This window comes from Perca fluviatilis, chromosome 7 (genome assembly GCF_010015445.1).
Source record: "Perca fluviatilis chromosome 7, GENO_Pfluv_1.0, whole genome shotgun sequence".
Classification (NCBI taxonomy): Eukaryota; Metazoa; Chordata; class Actinopteri; order Perciformes; family Percidae; genus Perca; species Perca fluviatilis.
Window position 1 is genome coordinate 40,809,106 of NC_053118.1, and position 12,806 is coordinate 40,821,911.

Genomic DNA, 12,806 nt, shown 5'->3' on the forward strand with positions numbered 1-12,806 from the left:
CAAGAACTGCTAGGTGAGTGGTTAGAACCCTGAGCTATTGTCTGGGATTCTGGGCTTTGATTCCCCAGTGAGGAGATCTTGTTTTTTTTCATTTTGAATCTCGAAAATCTTCAAAATAACATGATGGTATCATGATCTAATAGATTTCTTTTTGTGATGCCATCACAAACTGCCGTGAGACTTGGTTAGTGCCGACAAGCTTGCAGTGAAAGTGAGGAGTAGACAAAGAATCGGCAAATACCGAGTACCAATCCGATACCAGTGTGTCATATATTTTATTATGTTTTAACAACTGTATACTACTATCCCTGTATGGATGGGATATGATTTCTATCTTTGTTGTCGGTCTGGCTCAGGTTAAATTAGTTAGTTAAGTCAGTTATAACGGAAAAAGAACATAAATAAACTACTTTAAGCCAGATTTTCTTTAGGGCTTTATTACGTGGTATCGGATCGGTGCATAAACTCCAGTACTTCCCGATACCGATACCAGCCTTTTAGGCAGTATCGGAGCCGATCCGATACCGGTATCGGACCATCTCTAATATATATATATATATATATATATATATATATATATATTAGGGCTGTCAAAATTAACGCGTTCATTTTTGCGTTATTTTTTTAATATTTAACTTGTTAAAAAAAATTAACGAAATAAACGCAGCTGTGTTTGTTTACTTCATGTGGCGGCTGAAAAACGGCCTTACCTGATGGAAGTAGGCCTACGGGCCAGTCAAGAGTTGAAACATGGACCAGTAAGATCCCAAAAGAGAAAAAAGACGATGTGTTAGAATCCAGAAATGAATGAGCACGGGCTATAAACGGGACCGAGTACTAGTTCCGACATGTTGTCTCGTCAGGAGAGATGCGCCACCGGTAAGCTGCTGTTTCTCTACATTGAGCTGCGGTTTAAGTTAGCTTGTCTGTTGCTCTACTGCTGTGCTGCCGATGTGTACGTGCGCGATTTGTTTGCTTGATAACTGTTACGTTGGTCACGCTGGTAAAACCTTATTTGCAGTCTGATGTTTAACGCTGTCGACTCGATAGTATCCGTGACTATATTCCAGTAAATGTTTGAAATTGGTGCGTCTCACTGTCACACAAGCTACTTCCTGGTTGCGGTGCTGGAAGGGAAATGTAGTCAATCGCTTTACATTGGTAATGGATTGCTGTGCACAGTGTCGCTATCTAAAACTACACTCAATGTTTTCACTTTAGGCCAACATACACCTTTGTGGTTTTGGGTTACTGGTTTAATTTGTAACATTGATATTGATATTGATGTGCATTTCTGTGTTTAGATATATGTGCTTTGCTTAGTCATTCAGATTAAACACTATGTATATTATAATATTTATGATATTAAGTACTGCCTAGATTGTAATTTATATTCTATATATATACAATATATATATATATATATATATATTTGTATATTATTCAGAATATGGTATATTAGGTATGTGGCTAATATTGGGGGTGGTGACAAAAATCTGCTCTCAAGTCGGACAGTTTGTAGCCGTTCCAGCAGCCTTCAGCAGGACTAAATAAGCCAAATTGTTGCTGCTGTTGTTCTGAAAGATATTAAACATTCTGAACTTAGCAGAACCTTTCCTTGTTTGTTTTCTCTTCATATTTGTAAAGTTAAGTGATTTAGCATTATTTAAATATCCATTACGACAAGCTTCTCAATTCAAAAACCCGATTAATCGCGATTAACTACAGCAAATTGTGCGATTAATTAGTTAATTTTTTTTAATCGATTGACAGCCCTAATATATATATATAGAATCCTGCATTTGCTATGCAATTCCATTGACCCGGGTCGACTTCATGAACTAAATAAAAGACCTTACTAGACAAAGTGAAATTAGTGACAGTATTTCATCATCACCATTTTGAAGCAGTCCTGAACGTTGTCTAGTTGATGCCATGAAGCCAGTTGTCTCTTCACCTGGCCAATACCTCACTGAGATTAGCTCCTGTCTTTAGACCCAATGGTTGTGAGTTAAAGCCCCCACAGTGTAATATTCACAAAAATATAATGATTTGTCCCCTTTAAAAAACACAAAAACAGGAACAGAGACTGTTTTGTGACAATGTCTTTTATTTTTGAATACTAAGTGGATTATATAGTAAAGGAAATCAGATGAATAAAAGAACACAACAGATCAGTTTTAAGAATAAAAAGTAACCAGTTCATTAAACCAGTGGACTATATGAATTATTAATGGTTATTATGAAGTGTTATTACAGTTGCATTCTCCTCTTGTATCACAGAAAGGTCCAACAAAATGTTTATTTTTATTTTCTATCATATAATTATTTTGCGTACACACATGAGAGTTGTATTGAGCTGAACAATAATTATCAGAGAGAAATCTAATTAGTGTGTTAATATTTTATCAGATGAGTGGGTGCCGTTTATAACAGACAATATTGAGTAAACTAAATAAAAGTAAAGTTTTGTCCAGCTCAGTGAGCCAGTTTCTGTCTAATTTTAAACCCAAATGTGAACTGTTCCCTAACTCTTCAGATAATAAACGTGAAAGGGAGTCATCTGTCAGCAGAGAGCTGTTTCTGTCTGCTGAACAATCTGAAAGGCAATCAATGATAGAGATTATAGATGAGCTGGATTGGCATCATGATGGTGTGGTAGAGTTACACACACAGGTTCTTGGAGCACACAAAAGAATTCTGGTTGGTACAAGCCAAGTCGTTCCAGTTTGCTGTAGAGAGAGTTTCCAACCAATGTAACTGATTACGTTTAACTTTTATGTTTAAAAGTGCAACATACAACAAGATTTTTTAAATTATATTTTTACCTCCATCCCAGTTCATCGTAAGACAGTTCTCTGCTCCCCCGTAGTTGTTAGGCTCCCCCGCATTCCAGATTTTGTAGTCGAATTTGGATCCATCAGTCCACATCCACGTACCCTCCTGGAGGAGAAAGATTGTTTTCAAGCCAAAGTTAAATCAAGAGGTTATGTTGTAGGGCGACCTCTAGCTCACCCAGTAAGAACGTTTGCCCCATGTTGGCTGAGTCCTGCAGTGGGGCAGGTTAAAAGCTGACCTGCTGCCCTCTGGTGTGTGTCATCCCCCATCTCTCTCCCTCTTTCATACATATCCACTCTCTCTACTAATAATAAAGGGAAAAGCCTCAAGGAAAAAGGTTTTATGTTGTAATACTCATTCAGGCCACAAGACTTCTTAATTTCTACAACAACTCATGAGACCCAACTCATTCTCATGAACGGGTTTGTAAGATATTGTATGAAAACGTATTCAGAATCACCTCATTTCGTATGAAATCCTACAAAATTAGGCGACTGCCACATAAATTTAGCTGAGTAAAGGTGACAGTGTGTGGTGGTTGACTTTGGCTGAAAACTTCACTCAGTAATAAATACGTGGAGTACATACAGATGACAGTGCTTTACTTTTCACAGCTATATGTGTGAATGCTTCATAATAACAGGCTGAGACACAAGCAACATCACTTCCTGTGTTATGATAAAAGTCTCACCTTCACTGCGTCAAAGCCTCCGATCCAGCAAGTTTTTTGTGTATTAGTCACTTTGAAAATGATGTCTTTGACAAATTTATGTTCCGCATCTGAGTGGAGGGAAGCCAGATTCCCACCAGCGGAGATGCAGAAGTTCTAATGAGACAATATAATCAGTTATAATGTCAAGAAAAACAAAACATAATCACATTATTAAAAGAGCTCAGGACAATTATACAGTAGCATGGCACATTTTTATACTTTTAATCAGTGGTGTGGAAGAAGTATTCATACTGCATTGAAAATGTTACTTATTAAAGGACAATTCCGGCGGAAATTGAACCTAATCACAGATGTGTACCCACTCTGTCGCTCTCTAGGACATGTTTTCATTCAAATCGAATGTGTTTGTAGCTTGGAACATGCTAGCGCGGACCGCTGATTAGCTTACAACGCTAGTATATGGGGCACAGGGACACTCAAATTAAATCGCTATTTAATACCACTAAAAAGGCTCAAAATATCACCACACCTTAACGTTAGCATAATGAGGGTCCCTAAATGTTAACCAAATTCCTTTAAGAAAAAGTATGTACGTATCATCCGTATCAACAGGTGTTCATGTCTTGGGAGTTTTGCTCTCTTTTCTAATTAAGTGGTATTAGTAGTTTTACTGCAGTATAGTATTAGAGTTCACTGGTATTAAGCATACTTGTCTTATGATAGATAGAACTGCTGTACCTCTCCATCGATCCAGGTCTTTGGCTCGCTGTAGAAAGCAAAACAGCGAGAGCCAAACTGTGTCCAGTCAGGAGGACAGCAAGGTGCACCCTGTATGAACAAACAAGCCAAAACCAATCAGTCTAGTTTATTTTGACAACTGTTCATTTATGGGATTGTTCCTCCGCAGCACTGTGGAGATAGAGCTGGCAATGCAAGACTACAATCAGAGCACCCCAAAGAGTCAGAGATACTGTTCTGACCTGGGCAGGTTTTATTTTCTTCACAACACTGTGATCACAAAAATGTCAATTTATTATATGTTACCTAATACTTTGACAGCCAAAGACATTTACCGTTGGGGAGACTGGACTGATTTTCTACTGTTTAGTGTTAATCAACATCTAACTCAGCCAATTAACATCTACATTTAGCTTCATATGTTATTCAAATATGGTCCCTGGGACACAGATTTGATCAACTGAGAACATGTAAGGCACATTTATGAGTGCAACTATTATTAACCAAAATGGAAAGCTGAGACTTATCAGTAGCAGTTTTATCAATGAACAGCTGTGTAGTTGACTTTAATGTGCTGAGTAATTAGCATCATTATATGAGCATTTGTATCGTGCAGTAATATCTGCTGAACAGGGCCAACATTTACTCAAAAGTGATGATTTTTTTGTTTATTAAAAATAGTTCATAATAAAAGAAAATGTATTTTTATTGTAGCTAAACACCAAATTTCAGTTTTTTATTACGGGACAAAATCCGGGTAATGAGCTACCAGATTTTGTACTGTTATTTTACAGATTTATTTCTTAAGAGTGTACTTACATATGCAGTCAACAGACTGCTGGACAAACAGAGCAACAAAGCAAACGGAACGACTGATGCCATCTGTGGAAAGACATTAAACAAAGTAAGAAAACTGAATACAAGGAAATAATGGCAGACAATGAATGACTGCAATTGATCATTAATGAGCCATTCATCAAATGTAAGTATCCTGCTAGTTATAAGTGTATTATAAAATATAGATATGGTTTAATATTTGATAGATTATCCATCATCATCCGCTTATGCAGGGTTGTGTCGTGGGAGCCTTCATGACCAGAGGTGAGGGTAGGAAAGAAACTGACCAGTAGATCGAGAGCTTTGCCTTCTGGCTCAGCTCTCTTTTAATGAAAAAGGTGCGGTAAAGTGAATGTAATACTGCCCCCACTGCGCTGATTCTCTGGCCAATCTCCCGATACGTTGTCCCCTCACTCGTGATAAAGACCCCGAGAAACTATAACTCCTGCACTTGGAACTCATTCCCTCACCCCAAAATGTCCTCTCGATAAAGGCAGAATTAGTTATTATTAAAAGTAAAAATAGATGAAATTGTGATGATAAATTGAAATATAATTACCTTTGCTGAGGTGGTGATTGGCTGACAATGAGGAGAAGAACAAGCTAATGACTGTCACTGAAAGAAAATGTCCCAGGTCTGAATAGCATTAAACACTCAATAATAACAAATTAGGCTAAACTTAAATGCAGAGAAATGTAGAAGACCTGTACACAGTCTGCACTTCTTTTCCTAGAACTCGTATTTCTTTCAGAAGACTTTGTGCAATAAATCCATATTCTTAGCTCTAATATCGATAGTCTTTTGTCCATATCTCATTCATTTTCGGTCCTTTTATTGTAGGTAGCAGTGATGCTAAAGCAGTTTTAGCTTTCCGATGATGCTTTTGAAAGTTTTTGACCAATCAGAGAAGTTGCTTTCAGGGCCCGTGAAATAAAGTCGGAAAAATACATATGTGACCAACCCGCAATGCACCTAGTTTCGTAGGCTATACGATAAAGTAGGGTATAAGATAAAGATAATGCTATCTTCCGGATAATCGGCCAGACAGGGAAATAAACCTTTCATTCATATTCTTTCATAACCAACAATGATAAAGTTTGTATAATAACAACACAGGAACAAAGTGTGTAGCATCTGAAAAGTTTCTCTTGGGGAACAAACTGTTAAGTTGTGGATAGAAGAATAACCTCACGGCAACAAGATACAAAGAGAAACAGATACAGATATGTCTAAAATAATACCAAAAACTTTGAAAAAAAGTGAGAAAGAAAGCTTTGTCCTCACAGCTGAAACAGAATCAGAGTTTAAATGTGTTAAAGAGAGAATAATAATCTAAAGTATATTTACCTGGATGAGAGGAGAGAGAGGAGTTCTAGAGTCAGCAGCAGGAGAGATACCAGGAATATCACATGATAACACACTTCATTACTAAGATTATACAGAAAAACTGTGTTGGTCATATGGGATCATAACAGACAGGTTACATCACAGTTAACTTCTTTAGAGAGGGACAGACAAAAGATGCAATAACTACAGAAAAGTGACAAAAAAGTCTGAAAAAAAACATCCAAAAAGTGTCAAAATCTTTTTAAAGTTTCAAAACCACATTTAAATTTAAGGTTCTTCAAAAAACACAGAATAAAGCTGCAAGAACAAAATATGAAACAGAAACAAAGTTTCAAAAACATTGAAAAAAAGCATCTAAATCTTCGTGAAAAGTTTCTTCTCTTGTGTTAGCCAGAATACTTTTTTTAATTATTGCAGATATAAACATACATAGTTTAAATGTGTAAAAGAAAGAATAATAATCTAAAGTATATTTACCTGAATGACAGGAGAGAGATGAGTTCTAGAGTCAGCAGCAGGAGGGATACCTGGAATATCACATGATAACAACACACACACTATGTTACATCACAGTTAACTATGTTACATCACAGTTAAATTGTTTAGAGAGGGACAGACAAAAGCTGAAGAAGTGACAAAATAGCAGAAAAACTATTTTTTTGGAAAATGCGTTAAGTTTGAAAACCACATCTACCTCAAGGCTCTTCAAAAAGCTCAGAAAAAGCTGCAAGAATGGAGAAAAAAAAGCAACAAATTCACCCAAGGATCAAGGACAGAAACATCTAAAAAATATCAACAACAAAAAAAAAGGTGTTAAAAATTTTGGAACTGCTGAAAAAGCATAAAAATGACAAAAACATTAATAGAATAATAATAAAATGACAAAACATTTTTAAAAAGTATCTAAATCTTGGTAAAAAGTTAGTTTCTGTCAGCTGAAACAGAATCTAAACCAATCAGTGAAGTTTAAACGTCTCAAAGACAGAAAATAAAAAGTATATTTACCTGAATGACAGGAGAGAGAGATAGAAAAGTCTGAGAACTCCTCCATCTTTATACTGTAAAATATTATAATATATTATAATACACGCCCACTTTATCTCTCATAGGGCCAGCAGCAGATAACATATTATAATATCATATTATAATACACGCCCACTTTATCTCTCATAGGGCCAGCAGCAGATATATTATAATATCATATTATAATACACACCCACTTTATCTTTCATAGGCTCAGCAGCAGGTAACTTATTATAATAAAGTGACACATCATCCCTACAGTTTGTATTCTAGTTTAGACATTGGGATTCAATTTAACTTTAGTTTGAGTTAGTTTTCAGCCATTTAATGTCTACTTTTAGACATTTAGTGTCTACTTTCAGTCATTTAGTGTCTACTTTCAGTCATTTAGTGTCTACTTTCAGTCATTTAGTGTCTACTTTCAGACATTTAGTGTCTACTTTCAGACATTTAGTGTCTACTTTCAGTCATTTAGTGTCTACTTTCAGACATTTAGTGTCTACTTTCAGTCATTTAGTGTTTACTTTCAATACAAGTGTTAATGTAAATGTTGAAAGCAGTCAGAGACGTGATGTTAAAATGTATTTTCTCCAGTCTTTCATTCCAAACTCTCTATTTTACATTCATTTGGATTTGGGGCAGGTAGGGAAGTAGTTAGGGGTGCAGGTAGGGAGGCAGGTAGAACTGAACACAAGTGGAGCACTAACTAAAATAATCTGTTCAACTTCAGCTCTGATCTCTAAATGTTTGATATTTATGATGATGCTCTTTTTAAGGAGAGACACCATAACATGTCTTCTTTCAGAAAACATTCATGTTACTACACTCTGTCTGTGTCTGTAGATTTCTCCTGAATTCACCAAAAGTTAGCGTTAGATAATGCAATTGCATATTTAAACACAAAGTTTTCACTCAGAAATCAAGCTAGTAAGAATTGATTAATTTGCATAACATTTTCTGTAAAATGTCAGAAAAACTGAAAAATGTTCAAAACGTCTATTGTGAAATGTTATGTTTACATCTTGTTTTGTCCAAAACCAAAAGTTATTCAGTGTATTATAAAATAGAAAAAAGCAGGAAATCTCTGTGTTTGAGAGGCTGAAAACAGATTTTTCTGACAGAATATAAATGTAAGGTCTGTCTGTCTGAAAACATTTGTTACTCCTCTTGCCTATTAGAATAGTGAAAATAATGTCGGAGGAATCGAGGAATTGTAGGACCCAAATGCAGAGACAGCCAAGCAATGTAGTGAGTTTGAGGTGAAACAAATCAGGGTGGGGCAGAAAATCACCAAGGCAGGAAATAACACAAGACATGACAAGGGAGAAAAACAGACTGCCAAAATAAAACAGGAAACAGAAACATATAAACAATCATAACAAATAAGTACTTATTGTCATTAAACAATGACATTGCATGCAGTCACTATAAGAAAATGTAAAAAACTATCATGTGAATCAAGTAACAAATAATGCAAGATATACGTTTCAAGTGCTGAAAGTAATATTCTTGATATGGTTGGGGTCAGCTGGCTGTGAGTCTTTGTTTTTGTTTCCTAGTTCTATTTGATTTCCACGGTCAGTTTCCTCTGTTGGCCTGCCTTTTTCTGTCTCCTGTGTTTTTCCCCTCCTCCCACCTTCTCCTACCAGCTGACTGCACACACCTGCTCATCATCCTCCATCACCTCTCCCTGCCGTACACACCTGCCAGCCATCTACAATCAAGCCCGGTATATGAACCCCGGACCCACTCATCATCTCTGTTTGATCGTTGCTTCAGCCACCCGGGTGAAACGCCATACAAGCTCTCTGAAAACTCCTTTTGTACTTACCTGTCCTTACCTGTGCTAACCCTGTCTGTGTTTCCCCCTGCAGTCCTCTCCTCCATCTCCCTCCGCTACCTCCAGTCAGCAGGCTTCACCAGTCGGTCCCCTCCTCACAGCTCCCTGTTCCGCCCCGCCTCCGCTCCTATGTTCAGACCTTCCTCCCTTGACGCCCCGGATTCCAGTGCTGACTGTATATATGTATATTGAAGTGATACTGACCACTGACTGTATATATGTATATTGAAGTGATACTGACCACTGACTGTATATATGTATATTGAAGTGATACTGACCACTGACTGTATATATGTATATTGAAGTGATACTGACCACTGACTGTATATATGTATATTGAAGTGATACTGACCACTGACTGTATATATGTATATTGAAGTGATACTGATCACTGACTGTATATATGTATATTGAAGTGATACTGACCACTGACTGTATATATGTATATTGAAGCGATATTGACCACTGACTGTATATATGTATATTGAAGTGATACTGACCACTGACGATATGTATATTGAAGCGATATTGACCACTGACTGTATATATGTATATTGAAGCGATACTGACCACTGACTGTATATATGTATATTGAGCTGATACTGACCACTGACTGTATATATGTATATTGAAGTGATACTGATCACTGACTGTATATATGTATATTGAAGTGATACTGATCACTGACTGTATATATGTATATTGAAGTGATACTGATCACTGACTGTATATATGTATATTGAAGTGATATTGATCCGCATTATATATGTATGTGAAGTGATACGATCACTGACTGTAATATGTATATGTAGTTAATACTGACCACTGACTGTATATATGTATATTGAAGTGATATTGACCACTGACTGTATATATGTATATATGTATATTGAAATTGATACGATACTGACTGTATATATGTATATGAGTGTATTGATATGTATATATGTATATAATGTATATTGAGTGATATTACCACTGACTGTATATATGTATGTATATTGAAGTGATAATTGACCACTGACTGTATATATGTATATTGAAGTGATATTGATCACTGACTGTATATATGTATATATGTATATTGAGTGATACTGACCACTGACTGTATATATGTATATTGAGGTGATATGACCACTGACTGTATATATGTATATTGAGTGATACTGATCACTGACTGTATATATGTGTTAAGTGATACTGACCACTGACTGTATATGTATATTAGGATACCACTGACTGTATATATGTATATTGAATTTGATGTTTATTATTAATATATGTATATTGAGTGATATTTACCTACTGTATATATGTATATTGAGTGATATTGACCACTGACTGTATATATGTATATATGTATATTGAAGTGATACTGACCACTGACTGTATATATATATATATGATGAGAGTGTTTGACCACGATGTATATATGTATATATGTATATTGAAGTGATATTGACCACTGACTGTATATATGTATATTGAGTGATATTGACCACTGTGTATATATATATATGTATATTGAAGTGATACGATACTGATATGTATATTGAAGTGATACTGACCACTGACTGTATAATGTATATTGAAGTGATACTGATACTCGACTGTATATATGTATATTAGGTGATACTGATCACTGACTGTATATATGTATATTGAGTGATACTGACCTGACTGTATATATGTATATTAGTGATACTGACCACTGACTGTATATATGTATATTGAATTGATACTGACCACTGACTGTATATATGTATATTGAGTGATACTGATCACTGTATATATGTATATTAAGTGATACTGACCACTGACTGTATATATGTATATTGAATTGATACTGACCACTGACTGTATATTTAAATAAAGTGATACTGACCACTGACTGTATATATGTATATTGAAGTGATATGACCACTGACTGTATATATGTACATTGGAATAACTGACTGTATATATGTATATTGAGTGATACTGACCACTGACTGTATATATGTATATTGAAGTGATTTCAGACTATATATGATATTGAGTGATACTCACTGACTGTATATGTATATTGAAGTGATATGACCACTGACTGTATATATGTATATTGAATTGATACTACTACTGTATATGTATATAGTGATAACACTCTGTATATATGTAATTAGTGATATGACCACTGACTGTATATATGTACTTGAAGTATACATATATGTATATTAGTATACTTGTATATTTATGTTGAATATATGATATTGAAGTGATCTGACCACTGCTGTATATATGTATATTGAAGTATACGACCCTGACTGTATATATGTATATTAAGTGTACTGCCCTGACTGTATATATATGTATATTGAAGTTGATACTCACCTGACTGTATATATGTACATTGAAGTTGATACTAACCACTGACTGTATATATGTATATTGAAGTGATACTGACCACTGACTGTATATATGTATATTGAAGTGATACTGACCACTGACTGTATATATGTACATTGAAGTGATACTAACCACTGACTGTATATATGTATATTGAAGTGATCCTGGCGTTAAAGACCAGCTGATCGCTGCCCAATTCTTTGAAATGAATGGCCGCATTGCATTGGGGGATATCGGCTTTGAATGCGTCCTGCTCGGATCATATCGTAATGTTCTGTATTACAGCATATACTGTAATATTTCACCGGTAATAAGACCGAAATAATATTATTAAAGTAAAGAAATGAATACCATGATAACATCTAAATAAATGTTGATAGATGTAGCATTATAGTTTAAAAATATAAATCAACAAAAAGCAATCCAGCTTCTCGAAAAAAAAAAAATTATTATATCGTTGCGAATAATGTTGATTAAAACAGCGGTTATTGGGCTAAAAATACCAATAATAACTGTCACAGATTTCGAGTTAAGGTGCGGGGGGCGTGTTTTTTTCTTTCGTCGATATCCGACAATGAGGGAATAACATGAATGTCTATCTGACGGACCCCCTCATCGAAAATAACATCTAGGGTACCCCTATTTGGTTGAGACTTGATGCCAGGGTCCTAGACCATGCGTCATACATTTGACGAGTAGGGAGTGAGACTGTGTTGCCCCTGGCCCCGGTTTCCCCACGCTCCCCCAGCTCCTTCGCCATCCTGTTTCCCAGTAGCTTCCTCACCATCCATTTTTCCCATTAGCCCCTTCCCCATCCTACCTCCAGTCCCAGAAAGCCCTCACTGTTGCCCTCGGCATCCGCCTCCACACTCCCATCCAGTTTCTGTTGTCCAATAAATCTGTGGGTTTTTTGATCCTTGCTCTTGGGTCCGTTCAGTCTCCACATAACAATGCTACGCAACTGTAAAAGACATATTACAGTTTTAACATTAGGTAAAACACTTACATTACCCAACATTTACATAATCTATGATTTCCATAATATCTATCTTATATGTAAAAAAGTTATGATCAATGAAGACATCCTCTACAATCATTTAGACTAATGTGATTTTATTTATCAG

General features: G+C 35.8%; 1 protein-coding gene across 2 annotated transcripts; it reads right to left on the bottom strand.

The window, feature by feature from the left end:
* Positions 1–2,129: 2,129 nt before the first annotated feature.
* On the bottom strand, positions 2,130–7,450 carry LOC120562399 (galactose-specific lectin nattectin-like). Of its 2 annotated transcripts, XM_039806124.1 has the most exons (9): positions 7,440–7,450; positions 7,129–7,158; positions 6,912–6,961; positions 5,646–5,702; positions 5,069–5,131; positions 4,250–4,339; positions 3,530–3,664; positions 2,829–2,943; positions 2,130–2,732 (listed from the first exon to the last, which is right to left on the bottom strand). In XM_039806124.1, the coding sequence occupies exons 5-9, from the start codon at positions 5,129–5,131 to the stop codon at positions 2,665–2,667; spliced, it is 471 nt and encodes a 156-aa protein (XP_039662058.1). In that variant the 5' UTR covers positions 5,646–5,702; positions 6,912–6,961; positions 7,129–7,158; positions 7,440–7,450; the 3' UTR covers positions 2,130–2,664. The 2 variants fall into 2 exon arrangements, with proteins under 2 accessions (XP_039662058.1, XP_039662059.1); XM_039806125.1 differs by lacking the exons at positions 6,912–6,961; positions 7,129–7,158; positions 7,440–7,450 and adding an exon at positions 6,435–6,473.
* Between the last annotated feature and the right edge of the window lie 5,356 nt (positions 7,451–12,806).